At 47.4% G+C, this 21,490-nt stretch overlaps 1 protein-coding gene across 2 annotated transcripts in view; it reads right to left on the bottom strand.

Moving 5' to 3' along the window:
• The window catches only part of LOC118388333 (E3 ubiquitin-protein ligase PDZRN3-B-like), a 143,927-nt gene that overhangs the window by 19,509 nt on the left and 102,928 nt on the right, over positions 1-21,490 (bottom strand). The window contains exon 1 of one of the 2 annotated variants that reach the window (XM_052526626.1): positions 13,184-13,902. The exons of the other annotated variant lie outside the window; for it this stretch is intronic. Within the exon in view, the coding sequence (XP_052382586.1) occupies positions 13,184-13,252 (69 nt within the window). The 5' untranslated portion in view covers positions 13,253-13,902. Of the gene's footprint in view, positions 1-13,183; positions 13,903-21,490 lie in introns of those variants that run through there. 2 annotated transcript variants of the gene reach the window in all.

Here is a 21,490-nt window from a genome sequence, read left to right as displayed (position 1 = left end):
GCCAGGTCATTGACCTCCTCCCTGTAGGCTTTCTTAGGCCTGATCACCGGCAACGATATCATCAAAGTTATCAGCAATTTGATGACGGTGTTGGAGTCGTGCGTGGCCACTCAGTCGTGGATGAACAGGCATTACAGGAGAGGAGTAAGCACACACCCCTGTGGGGCCCCCGTGTTGAGCATTGCAGAGGAAGTCCAGGATCTAGTTGCAAAAGGAGGTGTTCAGTACTAAGGTCCTAAGCTTGGTGACGGATGTTGAGGGGACAATGGTGTTGAACACTTAGCTGTAGTCAATGAACAGTATTCTCACATAGGTATTCCTCTTATCTAGGTGGGTGAGGGCAGTGTGGAGTGCAATTGAGATTGCGTCGTCTATGGGGTTGTATGCAAATTGGAGTGAGTCAAGGGTGTCTGGAACGATGGAGTTGATGTGTGCCATAACCAGCATTTCAAAGCACGTCATGATTACAGATGTGAGTGCTACAGGGCGGTAATCATTGTAGCATGAAGCCTTCGAGTTATTGGGAACAGGAATTATGGTGGTCATCTTAAAACATATGGTGAATACAGACTGGGACAAGGAGATGTTGAAAATGACCGTGAATATGCCTGCCAGCTGATCTGCGCGTGTTCTGAGAACGCGCCCTGAAATACCGTCAGGCCCCGTGGCCTTGCCAGTGATCACCCAGTCCTCTGGTTCGGTGGGTGTTATTGTTGATGCATAAAATGTGTTGAATTTGTCTGGTAGAGAGGTATGGTTGGGCAGATCAAGGCTCCGTAATGGACTGTAAGTCCCTGCCACAGCCGTCGGAGCCTGCGTAATATCACCACACTTTTTATTCCTATATTGTCCTTTTGTTATTTTTGATGACTCTGCAGAGATCCTAATGGGACTTGTTGTACTTGTTCCTGTCCTCAGCCGTTGCCTCAGGGTTGTCTGCGATAGCCCTGTGTGTGGTAGCCCTGTCAGTGAGGGGCTCCTGGTGAATAGCAGCTCAGATACATAATGAGGAATAATGACCCTCTAGCAAAATGGCCCCCGCATCTTGGTGTGCTTTAATAAGTGCTTAAACCCCTCGCTCTGTCTGTTGAGATGGTTTATTCATGACAGTGGATTACAGACAGACACAGGGGACACATTGTGGTATTCACAGGGTAGGCCTAGAATGGTTCTCTCTTAATCATGTCATATCACTACCAACTACATTACCAGTCTCTGGGTTTGTACATAAGGCTCCAATGAAAGAGATGTGTAACTGTAAATGAACAGTTACCATCCACAGTGCAGGAATGTTGTTTTTTTGAGAAACAAATGCAAACAGAAGTACACAAGCACATTTACTTGATAGCAAGAGGTGAAGCTACCAAATGCATTACAACGATTCTGAATAGTTTTTGGCCTACAATGGGTGATTGTTTTGAACAAGACTATATACATGTAGTAGCTGAGCAGAAAGGTAGCTTATATTGTTCATCTCTCTGGGTGTTTCTGTCCACATACAGCATCACGCAGTTGAGGAAATATTATGTCCTCATAAAAGGAACCGTCCCACCTGTGTCTGTCTGTCAAATCAAATCAAATTTTATTTGTCACATACACATCACAGACAAACATATAGCAGATGTTAATGCGAGTGTAGCGAAATGCTTGTGCTTCTAGTTCCGACAATGCAGTAATAACCAACAAGTAATCTAACTAACAATTCCAAAACTACTGTCTTATACACAGTGTAAGGGGATAAAGAATATGTACATAAGGATATATGAATGAGTGATGGTACAGGGCAGCATAGGCAAGATACAGTAGATGGTATCGAGTACAGTATATACATATGAGATGAGTATGTAAACAAAGTGGCATAGTTAAAGTGGCTAGTGATACATGTATTACATAAGGATGCAGTCGATGATATAGAGTACAGTATATACGTATGCATATGAGATGAATAATGTAGGGTAAGTAACATTATATAAGGTAGCATTGTTTAAAATGGCTAGTGATATATTTACATCATTTCCCATCAATTCCCATTATTAAAGTGGCTGGAGTTGAGTCAGTGTCAATGTCAGTGTGTTGGCAGCAGCCACTCAATGTTAGTGGTGGCTGTTTAACAGTCTGATGGCCTTGAGATAGAAGCTGTTTTTCAGTCTCTCGGTCCCAGTTTTGATGCACCTGTACTGACCTCGCCTTCTGGATGATAGCAGGGTAAACAGGCAGTGGCTCGGGTGGTTGATGTCCTTGATGATCTTTATGGCCTTCCTGTAACATCGGGTGGTCTAGGTGTCCTGGAGGGCAGGTAGTTTGCCCCCGGTGATGCGTTGTGCAGACCTCACTACCCTCTGGAGAGACTTATGGTTGAGGGCGGAGCAGTTGCCGTACCAGGCGGTGATACAGCCCACCAGGATGCTCTCGATTGTGCATCTGTAGAAGTTTGTGAGTGCTTTTGGTGACAAGCCGAATTTCTTCAGCCTCCTGAGGTTGAAGAGGCGCTGCTGCACCTTCTTCACGATGCTGTCTGTGTGAGTGGACCAATTCAGTTTGTCTGTGATGTGTATGCCGAGGAACTTAAAACTTGCTACCCTCTCCACTATTGTTCCATCGATGTGGATAGGGGGGTGTTCCCTCTGCTGTTTCCTGAAGTCCACAATCATCTCCTTAGTTTTGTTGACGTTGAGTGTGAGGTTATTTTCCTGACACCACACTCCGAGGGCCCTCACCTCCTCCCTGAACGCCGTCTCGTCGTTGTTGGTAATCAAGCCCACTTTTGTGTCGTCCGCAAACTTGATGATTGAGTTGGAGGCGTGCGTGGCCACGCAGTCGTGGGTGAACAGGGAGTACAGGAGAGGGCTCAGAACGCACCCTTGTGGGGCCCCCGTGTTGAGGATCAGCGGGGAGGAGATGTTGTTGCCTACCCTCACCACCTGGGAGCGGCCCGTCAGGAAGTCCAGTACCCAGTTGCACAGGGCGGGGTCGAGACCCAGGGTCTCGAGCTTGATGACGAGCTTGGAGGGTACTATGGTGTTGAATGCCGAGCTGTAGTCGATGAACAGCATTCTCACATAGGTATTCCTCTTGTCCAGATGGGTTAGGGCAGTGTGCAGTGTGGTTGAGATTGCATCATCTGTGGACCTATTTGGGCGGTAAGCAAATTGGAATGGGTCTAGGGTGTCAGGTAGGGTGGAGGTGATATGGTCCTTGACTAGTCTCTCAAAGCACTTCATGATGACGGAAGTGAGTGCTACGGGGCGGTAGTCGTTTAGCTCAGTTACCTTAACTTTCTTGGGAACAGGAACAATGGTGGCCCTCTTGAAGCATGTGGGAACAGCAGACTGGTATAGGGATTGATTGAATATGTCCGTAAACACACCGGCCAGCTGGTCTGCGCATGCTCTGAGGGCGCGGCTGGGGATGCCGTCTGGGCCTGCAGCCTTGCGAGGGTTAACACATTTAAATGTCTTACTCACCTCGGCTGCAGTGAAGGAGAGACCGCATGTTTTCGTTGCAGGCCGTGTCAGTGGCACTGTATTGTCCTCAAAGTGGGCAAAAAGTGATTTAGTCTGCCTGGGAGCAAGACATCCTGGTCCGTGACTGGGCTGGGTTTCTTCTTGTAGTCCGTGATTGACTGTAGACCCTGCCACATGCCTCTTGTGTCTGAGCCGTTGAATTGAGATTCTACTTTGTCTCTGTACTGACGCTTAGCTTGTTTGATAGCCTTGCGGAGGGAATAGCTGCACTGTTTGTATTCGGTCATGTTACCAGACACCTTGCCCTGATTAAAAGCAGTGGTTCGCGCTTTCAGTTTCACGCGAATGCTGCCATCAATCCTCGGTTTCTGGTTAGGGAATGTTTTAATCGTTGCTATGGGAATGACATATTCAACGCACGTTCTTATGAACTCGCACACCGAATCAGCGTATTCGTCAATATTGTTATCTGACGCAATACGAAACATGTCCCAGTCCACGTGATGGAAGCAGTCTTGGAGTGTGGAGTCAGCTTGGTCGGACCAGCGTTAGACAGACCTCAGCGTGGGAGCCTCTTGTTTAAGTTTCAGTCTGTAGGCAGGGATCAACAAAATGGAGTCGTGGTCAGCTTTTCCGAAAGGGGGGCGGGGCAGGGCCTTATATGCGTCGCGGAAGCTGATGATGATCCAAGGTTTTACCACCCCTGGTTGCGCAATCGATATGCTGATAAAATTTAGGGAGTCTTGTTTTCAGATTAGCTTTGTTAAAATCCCCAGCTACAATGAATGCAGCCTCCGGATAAATGGTTTCCAGTTTGCAAATAGTTAAATAAAGTTCATTCAGAGCCATCGATGTGTCTGCTTGGGGGGGGATATATACGGCTGTGATTATAATCGAAGAGAATTCTCTTGGTAGATAATGTGGTCTACATTTGATTGAATGTAGATTTGATTGAATGTAGATTGATTGAATGTAGATGTTGATTCTAAATCAGGTGAACAGAAGGATTTGAGTTCCTGTATGTTTCTTTCATCACACCATGTCTCGTTAGTCATGAGGCACACGCCCCCGCCACTCTTCTTACCAGAAAGATGTTTGTTTCTGTCGGCGCGATGCGTGGAGAAACCCGTTGGCTGCACCGCCCCGGATAGCGTCTCTCCAGTGAGCCTGTCTTCCCACACTGCAATCTGTGACCCAATATGGGTCCAAATGATGTCTTTCTATTTCAGGATACTGCCGGGCCTTTGTGGCAAATGTAATAATCTTCATGTCATTGTTATAACCTCCAGTATTGTATTTCTATCGGCCTGGTAGAGTGCAGCCAGAGACCACCTGGTGTCATTCCAGAGAGTAAATGAAGAATAATGCTTCACAATAACCACTCAGAAAGCAGCAAAACATGACCTACTGTACAAGTACGCCATACTGAGAGTTCAAACGGCTATGATACTGCATATCAGTTGTTTTTCCATGTCTGACACTATGGGTACATTTACACCTTCTTCTCCGCAGTTTTATAGTGATTGGCAATCAATTCTCTCTCTGTCTTTAGTGCATTGCATAACTTGTTTCAGAGTGTGTTTGTGGTTTGTGCTGTTATATCTACATATGGTGTCTGTGCTCCTCAGTGCCATCCTCAGGCTTGACGGAGGAACGGGGGACATGGGCTGGTGCGAGGAGGAGCGCTCCCCTGTGGCTGCTTGCCACCTGCTACAGTGTTGAACAGATGTGGAGGCACACCAGGGTGAACCTGCCTGTTATTAAACACAGTAGTGGGCTCCTCCAGCCATCCCATCAGCATAGCCCGCTTTGTCTCCCCACCCCGCCTCTGTCAAGCCTCATTACCAGGAGAGGGGGAGAGGGGGAGGAAGAGCGGGAGAGCCATCCTGGAGCTCCAGATGTCATGCTGCTTTAATGACAGGGGTCCTGACAGTGGGGGTCAGAGCCATGTTGGACAAATATTTCATCTCATTCTCTTCTGTTTGGATGAAGGAAGACATGCTTAAGTCTTTTTGGAACAAGGTCAATTTTCATATACTTTTGATGAATATCAGAATATTTTGAAGTGAAAAATATTGCCAACAAGGGGTCCAATAGTATCTCACTGCTGTCTCAGATCACAAATGCATGGAATCTGTTGGTGTCAATCTCTTTCTTTACTCAAACTCTCCCTCTATAACGAGCTGTAAAGACGACACAGTCAAGCAGCAGTGAAAACGGTGATGAGGCCAACTCCCGTCTGGATCGGAGCTTGAATGGGGGCCTTGTGTTGGAGGTCTCATTAAGCCCTGGGTCTTCTATGAAACACAGACAGGCGCCAGGACCATTACAGGCCACTTGTGGAGAGATTAAGAGCCGTCGGTCAGACAGGACTGTCAGACAGTTTCCAGCTCCCTACCTTCACTGCCCTGACAAAAGCAGCAGAGCTTGTATCTCTGCATGGCACTTACCTTTCCAGCTGTGAGGCTTGAGCATGGGGTTCAGGCTGTTCTAGGGGTGAAGTTTACATAGAGGGGGGACTGAGACACTCCCTCCCTCCCTCCCATACCTAGCCTGCCCTGCTCAAAGCTGTAATTATCTGTACTTCTTCTGCCTTCAGGCTGCCTTTCATGCTGCTTACTAATACACTTTCCTAAACAGAGGCTTTTCAAAGGGTTTCTTCATTGAAATCAATGTCATAACTGATCTTCACATATTTGGCATAGTACAGAAGATGTTTTGTTAAGTAGATGGTTTAAAAGACATGACTCAAATATGATCTGTTAAGCCTTTTTTGTAGCATTTAGCTTATTGCGCTCAATTTCAAAAGAGTCAACTGAAGAGGCAAGGAAAATTATTCAAAAGGGATTTCTAAACCAACTTTGTTAAAATGTAATTCTTAGTAGAGATGACACACCAACTAGACCGGAGATTCGTACCCATAACTAACTAGAAGGATAGCGATGCTGTCCCTGTCTGGGAGCAGTAGGTGTGCATAAACAGTGAGAAATAGAGAGAGTAGCAGGGAGTGTTGAGGATCAATAAAACCCCAGGTAGCTGTGTGTGTGTGTGTGTGTGTGTGTGTGTGTGTGTGTGTGTGTGTGTGTGTGTGTGTGTGTGTGTGTGTGTGTGTGTGTGTGTGTGTGTGTGTGTGTGTGTGTGTGTGGCGTGGGCATGGGCAGTGTGCCAGGCACCCTGATCTAGAGGATCTGTGTGTATTATCAGTAGATGAAACAAGCCTGCTGCCTGATCCCCAATGTATCCCATCCTAGGTCTCCCTGACACAGACAACACAGACCACCCTGATCTCTGTCCGCAACCACAGCTCCAGCCCCATAGGATTAATTGAACAGGCGTGAGGGCAAACACACACACAACACACACACACACACACACACACACACACACACACACACACACACACACACACACACACACACACACACACACACACACACACACACACACACACACACACACACACACACACACACCCTTTTGAACTCTCCCATAAGGTGGCCACATGGCACTGTCTGGCACATGCCTACCTGAACTTGGGCATGCATGCAGACAGACAGATGCACGCATGCATGCACTCACACACGGAAAGGCCCCGAGGTCTGATCCACGGATTGTAATAATGGAAAGACCGAAGCCATGTGAAGATATATGCTGGCAGTGAAAAGACAATGTTTACCCACATCCAACTGACACAGGAGTAGGACAATAAAATAACCACAGTAAAAATAAACAATGTTCTGAAAATCAATTATTTTCAAGACACGTTGGCAGATTATTGGAAGCCTGAGACCACCCTCCCTGTCACAGTACAGGTCCGGTTCTAACAGGAAGTGACCTCACCTCAACCCCGGCCTGAGGCACACTCCTCAAGTGACCAAAATTAATCTGCACAACACAACAATCCCATGGTTTATAAGCCACTATCCTGCTGCCACTTACGCAAAAAGCCAGACGGTTTTACAGTGCAAGGAAGGTGAATCGAATTGCTAATATTTTTCTTTACTGGTAATGTCACATTGAGATGATGCTTAATCTTTTATCCAGCAGAGTGGCCTGGGGAAACCAAGGCTGACAACGTCCTTCTTTATTTATTTTGTGTATCATTCAAGTCCTAGTGCATCAATACAAAAAGTTGTATCAAGTTGAAAGGCATGTAAGCATTCTCTGTGTGATCGGGGAGGAAAGAAGGGAGGGAAGGTTGCTAATGGGCTAGTCTGAGGTTAGCTCCCACTGATGAATAGGGTTTGATGTGAAACACGGAGCAGCTGAGCGGCTTTGTCTGCTCTGCATGGCTCAGTCTGGTCAGGTGGCTCTCCCTCCAGGTAGGAGTAATGGGCAAGACAAACAGTAGGACTCCACCAGCTAACAGCCTGATAACAGCCAGCGAACAGCCAGCTAACAGCCAGCGAACAGCCAGCTAACAGCTAGTGAACAGCCAGCGAACAGCCAGCTAACAGCCAGCTAACAGCCAGCTAACAGCCTGCCAATCAACAGTAATCGACAGGGAGAATGACAACCTGGCTGTGGCTGGAGATGGAGAGGAACAAAGGAACTCGCTGCCTCCCTCTAGGACCATCTTCTTGCTGTCATGTTTTTTTGTAGGGGGCTGGTGGGTGAAAACATGAAATGGAGAAGAAGATGGGGTTGTCTGGTCCCTATCACATCAGCTGTTTGATTTACCCAAACCCAGAATCCATTTACCATCACACAAATATACCCCTTCCTCACCAGAGTCCTCTAGTCAGGGCAAAACCTTTTAGTCATTTTGAACCAGACCTGCAATGATCAAAGCAGGGTGATTTGCAGACACAATACTGAGACAGGGCCAGGGCTGTCATCTCTCACTAATGGGAACAGAACAGCTTCTTAGGGAACAATAAGGGAAATCCACACAGAGCTTGCTCATTAACTTCACTTAAATAGCCACCATGCAGCCTGCCACACAGCAGCACCCTGCTCACTAAATGGGTATGTAATATGCTGACAACACTCAGCTGGTGCCCTTCAAGGAAGAACAGAGACAAAAACCCAAAGCTAGAAAACATTACTGGGGTTCTGCTCATAAGACTAAAGCCCAGTCTGTCAGAGTGAGACACTTGGAGCTAAAGCTTTGTCTGCTGACAAAATCTGTAGTTGTGGTCTTATTAACACATTGGTAGTGCATACCTGCTTTAAGATTAATATACACTCTTACACAAAAAGGTGCTATCTAGAGCCTAAAAGGGTTCTTCGGCTGTCCCCATAGAAAAACCCTTTGAAGAACCATTTTTGGTTCCAGGTAGAACCCTTTTGAGTTTCATGTGGAACCCTTTACACATAGGGTTCTACATGGAACCCAAAAAGAGTTCTACCAATTTGTAAGTCGCTCTGGATAAGAGCGTCTGCTAAATGACTTAAATGTAAATGTACCTGGAAATAAAAAGGGCTCTACCTGGTACCAAAATGGTTCTCCGTTGGGGACAGAAGAACCCTTTTGGAACCCTTTTTTCTACGAGTGTAATAATCATATTGTATCGTGAAGAAGATAATGAAGAAGTATGTGTACACTAGAGGGAATGGTCATGTTTGATCTGAATAACCCCCTTCTGGCCACAAAGGAAACTACACATCGGTGTATCTTTCCCATCATAAGATTTTTTTTTTTGAAAAAAAAAAATGAAAAAAAGATAGTCAGCAATGAAGGACTATGTACATGTTATAAATGAAGCTATGTTCTCCCTGCCAGACAGAATTGTATTAGGCATAGCAGCAGCAGCAGCAGCAGCAGCAGCTATCGTACAAGCGTGTTACTATTAGGTTCATCTGAGGACAGAGGGGATGTAGACTGACTGGACCTTGAAGAGCCTTATGGTTCCCCACTCTACCATTCTCTTTTATTCCTGGTACCGCACTCTACCATTCCCTTTTATTCCTGGTACCCCACTCTACCATTCCCTTTTATTCCTGGCTCCTCACTCTACCATTCCCTTTTATTCATGGTACCCCACTCTACCATTCCCTTTTATTCATGGTACCCCACTCTAAAATTCTCTTTTATTCATGATACCCCACTCTACCATTCCCTTTTATTCCTGGTACCCCAATCTACCATTCTCTTTTATTCCTGGTTCCCCACTCTACCATTCCCTTTTATTCCTGGTTCCCCACTCTACCATTCCCTTTTATTCCTGGTTCCCCACTCTACCATTCTCTTTTATTCCTGGTACCCCACTCCACCATTCCTTTTTATTCCTGGTTCCGCACTCTACCATTCCCTTTTATTCATGCTTCCCCACTCTACCATTCTCTTTTATTCCTGGTACCCCACTCTACCATTCACTTTTATTCCTGGTACCCCACTCTACCATTCACTTTTATTCCTGGTTCCCCACTCTACCATTCTCTTTTATTCCTGGTACCCCACTCTACCATTCCCTTTTATTCCTGGTTCCCCACTCTACCATTCCCTTTTATTCCCGGTTCCCCACTCTACCGTTCTCTTTTATTCCTGGTACCCCACTCTACCATTCCCTTTTATTCCTGGTTCCCCACTCTACCATTCTCTTTTATTCCTGGTACCCCACTCTACCATTCCCTTTTATTCCTGGTACCCCACTCCACCATTCTCTTTTATTCCTGGTACCCCACTCTACCATTCTCTTTTATTCCTGGTTCCCCACTCTACCATTCCCTTTTGTTCCTGGTTCCCCACTCTACAACTCTATTTTATTCCTGGTTCCCCACTCTACCATTCCCTTTTATTCCTGGTTCCCCACTCTACCATTCTCTTTTATTCCTGGTACCCCACTCTACCATTCCCTTTTATTCCTGGTTCCCCACTCTACCGTTCTCTTTTATTCCTGGTACCCCACTCTACCATTCCCTTTTATTCCTGGTACCCCACTCTACCATTCTCTTTTATTCCTGGTACCCCACTCTACCATTCCCTTTTGTTCCTGGTTCCCAACTCTACAATTCTCTTTTATTCCTGGTTCCCCACTCTACCATTCCCTTTTATTCCTGGTTCCCCACTCTACCATTCTCTTTTATTCATGGTACCCCAGAGAATGGGGTACCATTCTCTTTTATTCCTGGTACCCCACTCTACCATTCTCTTTTATTCCTGGTTCCCCACTCTACCATTCCCTTTTGTTCCTGGTTCCCAACTCTACAATTCTCTTTTATTCCTGGTTCCCCACTCTACCATTCCCTTTTATTCCTGGTTCCCCACTCGACCATTCTCTTTTAATCCTGGTACCCCACTCTACCATTCTCTTTTGTTCATGGTACCCCACTCTACCATTCCCTTTTATTCCTGGTACCCCACTCTACCATTCTCTTTTATTCCTGGTTCCCCACTCTACCATTCTCTTTTGTTCATGGTACCCCACTCTACCATTCCCTTTTATTCCTGGTACCCCACTCTACCATTCTCTTTTATTCCTGGTACCCCACTCTACCATTCCCTTTTATTCCTGGTTCCCCACTCTACCATTCTCTTTTATTCCTGGTTCCCCACTCTACCATTCCCATTTATTCCTGTTTCCCCACTCTACCATTCTCTTTTATTCATGGTACCCCACTCTACCATTCTCTTTTATTCCTGGTACCCCACTCTACCATTCCCTTTTATTCATGGTACCCCACTCTACCATTCTCTTTTATTCATGGTACCCCACTCTACCATTCCCTTTTATTCCTGGTACCCCACTCTACCATTCCCTTTTATTCATGGTACCCCACTCTACCATTCTCTTTTATTCATGGTACCCCACTCTACCATTCTCTTTTATTCCTGGTACCCCACTCTACCATTCTCTTTTATTCCTTGTACCCCACTCTACCATTCTCTTTTATTCATGGTACTCCACTCTACCATTCCCTTTATTCCTGGTACCCCACTCTACCATTCCCCTTTATTTATGGTACCCCACTCTACCATTCTCTTTTATTCATGGTACCCCACTCTACCATTCTCTTTTATTCCTGGTACCCCACTCTACCATTCCCTTTTATTCATGGTACCCCACTCTACCATTCCCTTTTATTCATGGTACCCCACTCTACCATTCCCTTTTATTCATGGTACCCCACTCTACCATTCCCTTTTATTCCTGGTACCCCACTCTACCATTCTCTTTTATTCCTGGTACCCCCTCTACCATTCCCTTTTATTCATGGTACCCCACTCTACCATTCCCTTTTATTCCTGGTACCCCACTCTACCATTCTCTTTTATTCCTGGTACCCCACTCTACCATTCTCTTTTATTCCTGGTTCCCCACTCTACCATTTCCCTTTCATCATGGTCTTCGTGACCAGAGCACAAGTCCCAGGCTGTACAATGTCCAAGTGATCTTCTTCAACGTTGGTATTACAGTATACTGGAACAGAAGTAACTACCTTTCATAAAAAACAGGAATGTGTGCTTGATGGCTCGTAATACATTTATTTTCTGAAGGCTATATCGTCTCCATACAAATCAAGGGTGCTTTTTTCACCTCAGAACAGCCTCAGTTTGTCGGGGCATGGACTCTACAAGGTGTCAAAAGCGTTCCACAGGGATGCTGAACCATGTTGACTCCAATACTTCCCACAGTTGTGTCAAGTTGGCTGGATGTCCTTTGGGTGGTGGACCATTGTTGACACACAGTAAACTGTTGAGCATGAAAAACCTTGACACAAACCTGTGCGCCTGGCACCTACTACCATACCCCGTTCAAAGGCACTTCAATTGTTTGTCTTCCCCATTCATCCTCTGAATGGCACACATACACAATCAATGTCTCATTTGTCTCAAGGCTTAAAAATCCTTCTATAACCTGTCTCCTCCCCTACCCTACACTCCCCTACATATACACTGATTGAAGTGGATTTAACATGTGACATCAATAAGGGATCATAGCTTTCACCTGGTCAGTCTATGTAATGGAAAGAGAAGGTGTTCTTAATGTTTTGTAATACTCAGTGTACCTAAACATAGGTACAAGGGATGATTCATTCCTCATTGATATATTAACTTTGTTCAAAACAACAAACAATTGTTTACATGAATCAAATACCTATACAACACTTCTGGTCTATTATCATAGTGAAACATCTGCAGTCTAAGCACTTTAGTGTTAAACACATTTTAAACAGAAGTGAACTAGGGGTTAAAGTCAGAAGTGGCTGAGTCGGGAGTCAGTTGACAATGAGGTGGGTTATGATCAGCACACACTAACAGACACCTTCAGAGAGCTGTCAGCTCTCCCTCAGTCCTCCTTTATCAAGACCTCCTTTATCAAGACCTCCTCACCACCGCTCCGTGACCTCGCGCCCAGAGTTCACACAACTGCAACACCAGTGGGGATCCAGCTTGCCAGCCACAACAACACTCTACTACACTCTACTATACTCCAACCCTGTCACTCAATCTGCCCTAGCCAGACTGGCATCAAACCAACACAGAGGCCAATGCAATGGAAAAACACCAAACTACAACACAAAGCCAACACATCTACAACCTCTACAACCACATCAAACTGAAAAGGACCCAGCTAGTGAATAAATCAGTACTTACAAGACGTAATGCAGAAGTATGCCCATGAATCACCACATTCAATACATTAACATTGCAGTAGACAACAAAACATCTGTAGAACCTCTACACTTTGAGTTGACACCATCAGTGATTCAACAGCCCTGAAAGTTCAGCCGTTCAGAAGAGGGCAGAAGTAGCTTGGTTACATTATTATTACCTGGCAGACTTCATAGAGTAGTTTGTATTGCTCCTCAGGCTTCTGCAGGGTACAGAGGCTGCATCCCATGGTGGAGGAATCTCACCATACAGTCTTGCTCTCCAGTCTGCCAGGCAAGTTGTCTCTCTCTCTGGGCTGCTGGCTCACATGGAGCTGCTGACCAGGCTGCTCCGTCTCGCAAACTCACCCAGGAAATAGGTTTAGCTGAAAGGATTTACATGAAGGCTGTGCAGCCAGTCATGCACGCGTGTCCTGAGTGTGTCTGAGTAGGAGTAAGCACGCTCTACTCTCAGTCTGTCTTTCACTAACTCACTCCCTCCCTCACTCTGAGCCAGCGCCTCTCCTCAGCCCAAATACACCCCCTCATGCATATTAAGCAGCCTCTCATTGAATAATCATGAGGGACTGTCCCAATATGATGGGCTGAGCGAACCGCAGACTATGCTAGTGGAAGTTTTATTAATTAACAATAATTACGCCTATTGTGCTGGGGACAAAATGAGTGACATGGAGGCTTTTTGTAGTCACTGCAAACAAACATGATTTCCTTTTATGGGGGCAAGAAGATCTTGTCAGTCTTAATTATTCCAGGAATTTCATTTGAATGGTTTAGCATTGTGACAATGAGCCCAGTCCCATGTGCACGGAGCCACATAAAGGCATCCATCTCCAATGTCGATCTAGACAAAGTCCACAGAAATGCTCTATAGCTTTTTCACAAAAGAGGTTGACATAAAACAAAGGTGTAGATGGAATTTGAAATGGTTCATGCCCCGGGTTCATGCCCCGGGTTCAATTTAGGCTTTTTTTCACCATGACCTTTGTCACATTCTTTCTTAGGAAAAGCCAAACTATTCTTTATCCTATTGGGTGGGTAGACGGACAAACAAACAAACAAATCAAATGTTTAAGCTTCTTAAAACATAGAGGGAAGCTTCAGCCAATGGAGCCACTGATGGTAAGTGACATGCCATTCTCTGCATCCTCGGTGGTGTCGCAACGCTAAGTCAAAAGCTGCCCTTTCCAGCACCTGAGCTGACAATGGCTACAGCTCCAGTGTGCCAGACCTGGCATGGGTCTTGGTACATGCTCCGGTGCCATGCAGCCATCCAAACTGTAATGCCAATTAGGGTTTGATAGTGGGGCGCCGGGTGGCCCTGCTTATTTCGATAAGGGGTGGCAGTGCCCTCCCAGAAACAGAGTGCCACTGTCGTACCCTCTGCCTCTGCTCCACTCACGCAGTTAGTGACACATCGGTCCGTCAAGGCTGATGTCACTTGGCAGTCAGTGATCATCAAGGCCTATGTTGGGGAGTCCTGGGAGAAGGGCAACCCGCCGCTCATGTCAGTACACTGGCAAAGGTTAATGACCTATTGAGGCCAATTATGTAATGAAATGACGGATTGTGTGATAAGTGCAGGTAGCCTAGCGTTTAAGAGCGTTGGGCCAGTAACTGCAAGGTTGCTAGTTTGAATCCCCAAGCAGTCTAGGTAAAACATTTGTCGATGTGCACTTGAGCAAGGCACTTAACCCAATAAAAGAAGAAAAAATTAAATACATTTATCTTTCATCTCTCTGTGTTTCATAATTTTCCATTTCGGCAACATTAAAGAGAAGAGGATGGCATTGATATTGATTCTCGACACACAAGTCGAGAAACACACACACACACACACACACACACACACACACACACACACACACACACACACACACACACACACACACACACACACACACACACACACACACACACACACACACACAAGAATCAGTGGACCATGGACAGACACATAACATTTAGCTTACATTGATTGTACTATTGTTTTTGGAATCGTTTAGTTGTCACTGTGTTAGACTAAGCAGAGATGATTTGATGATGTTGAAATGGTCCGTAAATAGTGGGACCAACTCTTATTTTCTTTGCGATTTGCAGTAACTCTCCACTGTCCGAAATCAATGGTTGTTTAGTAGTCCAAAAATGTCAGAAACATTAACTTGATTGACCATGTTTTCGTAACATGCAATTTGCTATGTGGACTCCATCGGACAGAGGTTGCTCTATGGTTTTGTGATGAAACAAAGCTGTGGTTATATTTATTCTGCTGCTGTGGCTTCTTATTGTCTCAGCCTTAGGTCTATATAACACGGTGTCAAGGCATATGAACTAACAGGTTATAGATCAAACAACACAATTATCACAACACATAGGTTGTAATTATGGCTTTTCCTGGCTTGGCTTCCCCAGTGAGTTTAACCACACACCGCTACTAGCTCCTACAGGGTCGTCATTCCTGCGTCTGTCAGATGTGGGGGTTATCACAAAAATACATTATTTCAGACACTGGTAAACAGGGCCCCAGCCCATATCCCATGTCCTCTCTTTCATAGAGCATGCTGGGTTGTATTCATACCGGTCTACATCACATGGCTGGCTGTGTCCATGGCGTGGTGGCTGGTGTTGATAGTGGTACATGAGCACTGTGCAGGGTGTTTCCGCAGGCCAGATGTTTCCATCCGTCTGTCAGCATTGCTTCCCTCACCACTACCTCCCAGGCCTGCTCCACCATGGGCCCTGGCATAGCCTAACGTAGCATCCCAGGCCTGCTCTACCATGGGCCCTGGCTCCCAACGTGGCATCCCAGGCCTGCTCCACCATGGGCCCTGGCATAGCCTAACGTAGCATCCCAGGCCTGCTCTACCATGGGCCCTGGCATAGCCTAACGTAGCATCCCAGGCCTGCTCCACCATGGGCCCTGGCATAGCCTAACGTAGCATCGCAGGCCTGCTCCACCATGAGCCCTAGAATAGCCTAATGTAGCATCCCAGGCCTTCTCCACCATGAGCCCTGGCATAGCCTAACATAGCATCCCAGGCCTGCTCCACCATGAGCCCTGGCATAGGCTAACGTAGCATCCCAGGCCTGCTCCACCATGAGCCCTGGCATAGGCTAACGTAGCATCGCAGGCCTGCTCCACCATGAGCCCTGGCATAGCCTAACGTATCATCCCAGACCTGCTCCATCATGAGCCCTGGCATAGGCTAACGTAGCATCGCAGGCCTGCTCCACCATGAGCCCTGGCATAGCCTAACGTAGCTTCTCAGGCCTGCTCCACCATGAGCCCTGGCATAGGCTAACGTAGCATCGCAGGCCTGCTCCACCATGAGCCCTGGCATAGCCTAACGTATCATCCCAGACCTGCTCCATCATGAGCCCTGGCATAGGCTAACGTAGCATCGCAGGCCTGCTCCACCATGAGCCCTGGCATAGCCTAACATAGCATCCCAGGCCTGCTCCACCATGGGCCCTGGCATAGCGTAACGTAGCATCTCAGGCCTGCTCCACCATGAGCCCTGGCATAGCCTAACGTATCATCCCAGACCTGCTCCATCATGAGCCCTGGCATAGGCTAACGTAGCATCGCAGGCCTGCTCCACCATGAGCCCTGGCATAGCCTAACGTAGCTTCTCAGGCCTGCTCCACCATGAGCCCTGGCATAGGCTAACGTAGCATCGCAGGCCTGCTCCACCATGAGCCCTGGCATAGCCTAACGTATCATCCCAGACCTGCTCCATCATGAGCCCTGGCATAGGCTAACGTAGCATCGCAGGCCTGCTCCACCATGAGCCCTGGCATAGCCTAACATAGCATCCCAGGCCTGCTCCACCATGGGCCCTGGCATAGCGTAACGTAGCATCTCAGGCCTGCTCCACCATGAGCCCTGGCATAACCTAAAGTAGCATCTCAGGCCTGCTCCACCATGAACCATGGCATAGCCTAATGTAGCAGGTGTAAAAAGACACCCGAGTGTAGTTCCCACTTCCCTTATTCAGAGGAAATAGAAGTTAAATTGAAAATACCGTATCCATGAAAACCAGATGTTAGCATTTTCTGGCTACTCCACATAGGCTAACCATGGCACTGCTCCATGGCACTGCTCCATGGCACTGCTCCATGGCACTGCCCCATGGCACTGCTCCCATGCTCCACTGCTCCATGGCACTGCTCCATGGCATCCTCCTTCAGAGCAAGACAACCCCCTCCGGTGTTCATTCTATAGGATCCAGCCCTAGCCTTATCCATCTGCAGAGGTTTAACCATTGGAGGACTGGCAATGAATAATCATCTCTTTTCCCACCACGTTAGTTTTGAAACACCCAGCACGCCTTAACAACAGAAACAATATGATAGTATTACAGAGCTGATACTCAGGAAAACCTGTCACAGGCAAATTAAGGATTAGCTACATTTGCAGGAACTGTTATTATAATCAGTATTATAGTGTGTAGTCCAACAGCTTGTATTTAGCCCCAGTGGTATTTAGTATTTAGTGGTATTTAGTCCCACCATGACAGCCAGTGCTATGCTAGTCTTAGCCACAGTGTTGGCCTGCCTGGGGCTGGAATGAATGGAGCAATTTAGAGAGAGAGCACACTCTCTATGCATCTCTTTCACACTATATTCAAGAACAAAGAGCACACACTCAATCTCATATAGGAACACCTGAAAGAGAAGAGAGCCAGAGAGATATTCACACTGGAGAATGAACCACATGACTGACAAAGAAACAATATGGATGGGATAAAGTACAGTGGAAGTTGGAACTTTACATACACCTTAGCCAACTACATTTAAACTCAGTTTTTCACAATTCCAGACATTTAATCTTAGTAAAAATTCTGTTTTGTCAGTTAGGATCACAACTTTATTTTAAAAATGATAAATGTCAGAATAATAGTAGAGAGAATTATATATTTCAGTTTTATTTCTTTCATCATATTCCCAGTGGGTCAGAAGTTTACAAACAGTACACTCAATAAGTATTTGGTAGCATTGCCTTTAAATTGTTTAACTTGGGTCAAACGTTTCGGATAGCCGTCCACAAGCTTCCCACAATAAGTTGGGTGAATTTTGGCCCATTCCTCCTGACGGAGCTGGTGTAACTGAGTCAGGTTTGTAGGCCTCCTTGCTCACACACACTTTTTCAGTTCTGCCCACAATTTTCTATAGGATTGAGGTCAGGGCTTTGTGATGGCCACTCCAATACCTTGACTTTGTTGTCCTTAAGCCATTTTGTTACAACTTTGGAAGAATGCTTGGGGTCATTGTCAATTTGGAAGACCCATTTGCGACCAAGCTTTAACTTCCTGACTGATGTCTTGAGATGTTGATTCAATATATCCACATAATTTTCCTCCCTTATGATGTCATCTACTTTGTGAAGTGCACCAGTCCCTCCTGCAGCAAAGCACCCCCACAACATGATGCTGCCACCCCCATCCTTCACGGTTGAGATTATGTTCTTTGGCTTGCAAGCCTCCCCTTTATACTCCAAATATAATGATGGTCATTATGGCCAAACAGTTCTATTTTTGTTTCATCAGATCAGAGCGGGGCGGCAGGGTAGGCTAGTGGTTAGAGCGTTGGACTAGTAACCGAAAGGTTGCAAGTTCGAATCCCCAAGCTGACAAGGTACAAATCTGTTGTTCTGTCCCTGAACAGGCAGTTAACCCACTGTTCCTAGGCCGTCATTGAAAATAAGATTTTTTTCTTAACTGACTTGACTAGTAAAATAAAGGTTAAAAAAAGAAAAAAAAGAGGACATTTCTCCAAAGAGTACAATCTTTGCCCCCATGTGCAGTTGCAAACCGTAGTCTGGCGGTTTTGGAGCAGTGGCTTCTTCCTTGCTGAGCGGCCTTTCAGGTTATGTCGATAAAGGACTCGTTTTACTGTGGATATATGTGTGGAGTGCTTGAAAAATGAGTTTTAATGACTCCAACCTAAGTGTATGTAAACTTCCGACTTCAACTGTACGTAGACTTGATTAATTCATCACAAAAATGTGACAATGGTAATAATAGCCTAATAATCTGTCTGTTACGCCCTGATCTGTTTCACCTGTCCTTGTGCCTGTCCTTGTGCTTGTCTCCACCCCCCTCCAGGTGTCGCCCATCTTCCCCATCATCCCCTGGGTACTTATACCTGTGTTCTCTGTTGCCAGTTCGTCTTGCTTGTCAAGACAACCAACGTTTTGTCTCAGCTCCTGCTTTCCTCAGTCTCTCTTTTCTCACTCTCCTGGTTTTGACCTTTGCATGTCCTGACTCTGAGCCTGTCTGCCTGACCACTCTACCTGCCCCTGACTCTCAGCTTGCTTTTCTGGTGCCTTTGCCCCTACTCTGGATCACCGACCACTGCCTGCATGACCTTTCATTTGCCTGCCCCTGTTGATGTAATTAACATGGTTACTTCAACACAGTCTGCACTTGGGTCTTACCTGAAACGTGATAGCACGAACTGGCCATGATTGACCCAGCAGACTTGGACCAGCACAGCAATGCCATCTACTCCCAAGGAGCCCTCATTGGTCGACACGAGGAGTTACTTAGTGGTCTGATGGAAGGGTTCCAAGACGTGGCCAAATGTCACGACCTAGCATTGGATGCTTTGCGGGAGCAATTCCATGGGTTGCTTACTAGGCAGCCTACCACGACGGTACCCTCCCAACCCCTCAGTAACCCAGCTGATAGCAGCGCCGTCACCTCGATTTCCCGGGAACCCCGCTTACTTCCACCGGAGCACTACAATGGAGATTCCAGAACCTGCCGGGCATTTCTCAGTGCTCCCTCATTTTTGAGCTGCAGCCTTCTTCGTTCCCTTAGGACCCCTCAAAGAAAACAAACGTTATTACGCTGATGTCCGGGAGGGCACTCGCTTGTGCCACGGTGGTGTGGGAGAAACAATCCGCCGTCTGCCTCAGTCTGGAGGTATTCGTGGCGGAGGTGAGAAAAGTTTGAGGCTCTAGTGGCCGGTAGAGAGGCTGCCCGGAAGTTACTCCAGCTAGCAGCGGAGGGTGCCTGGAACCCAGAAGCGCTGTTCGACACGTTCCTGTACGGCTTATCGGAGGAAGTACGAGCTTGCAGCCTGGGAACTACAAACGGAACTTGACTCACTCATCACTTTAACCATCCGGATCGATGGTCGGCTACGGGAATGTAGGAGGGAGAAGAGGTCTGATTACATTGATTATGGTCCCAATCGCTCACTCAAGGATCCCACCTTGCATCTGATGAACTCCGGAAGTACCCATCTCCCCCTACTCACCCCCCTCTCCATGCCACCCTGCTGTGGGGCAACTAGTCCAAGTCTTTCCAGATACTCATTGACTCGGGGGCCGATATGAGTCTTATGGACGTTACCATGGCGTCCGAGCTGGGCATCCCCACTCAACCCCTCTCCAGTCCCATGGATGTTAGAGCACTGGACGGGCACTTTATAGGCCGGGTCACCCATCATACCACCTCCATCAACCTACGAGTGTCGGGGAACCACAGTGAGACAATGCAATTTCTGCTAATTGAGTCTTTGCAGGTTCCTGTGGTGATGGGATTCTTTTGACTCCAGCGACACAATCCCTTGATTGATTGGACTACTGGTGCCATCGTGGCCTGGAGCCTGTTCTGCCACGCTCAATGCCTAAAATCAGCTCTGCCTGCCCTGAGACGTTGCACCGTACCCTCCGTATACGTCCTACTTGTCATGTGTCTTGATGTAAATTCATGTCTCACAGCCCTTTGTCTCCTGTCTCAGCTCCTGCTCTTTTTCTCACTCTTCTGGTTTTGACCTTTGCCTGTCCTGACTCTGAGCCCGCCTGCCTGACCACTCTGCCAGCCCCTGACCCTGAGTCTGCCTGCCTAACCACTCTGCCTGCCCCTGACCCTGAGTCTGCCTGCCTGACCACTCTGCCTGCCCCTGACCCTGAGTCTGCCTGCCTGACCACTCTGCCTGCCCCTGACCCTGAGCCCGCCTGCCTGACCACTCTGCCTGCCCCTGACCCTGAGTCTGCCTGCCTGACCACTCTGCCTGCCCCTGACTCTGCCTGCCTGACCACTCTGCCTGCCCCTGACCCTGAGTCTGCCTGCCTGACCACTCTGCCTGCCCCTGACCCTGAGTCTGCCTGCCTGACCACTCTGCCTGCCCCTGACTCTGAGCCCGCCTGCCTGAGACCCCGCCTGCCTGACCACTCTGCCTGCCCCTGACTCTGAGTCTGCCTCTGCCTCTGCCTGCCCCTGACCCTGAGTCTGCCTCTGCCTGCCCCTGACCTGAGTCTGCCTGCCTGAGTCTGCCTGCCCCTGACCCTGAGTCTCTGCCTGACCCCTGACCCCTGCCCCTGAGTCTGCTTGCCCCTGACCCTGAGTCTGCCTGCCCCTGACCCTGAGTCTGCCTGCCTGACCACTCTGCCTGCCCCTGACCCTGAGTCTGCCTGCCTGACCACTCTGCCTGCCCCTGACCCTGAGTCTGCCTGCCTG

This window comes from Oncorhynchus keta, chromosome 10 (genome assembly GCF_023373465.1).
Source record: "Oncorhynchus keta strain PuntledgeMale-10-30-2019 chromosome 10, Oket_V2, whole genome shotgun sequence".
NCBI lineage: Eukaryota > Metazoa > Chordata > Actinopteri > Salmoniformes > Salmonidae > Oncorhynchus > Oncorhynchus keta.
Note: the sequence above shows the minus strand (reverse complement) of the source record. Positions and strands in the feature narration are given on the sequence as shown.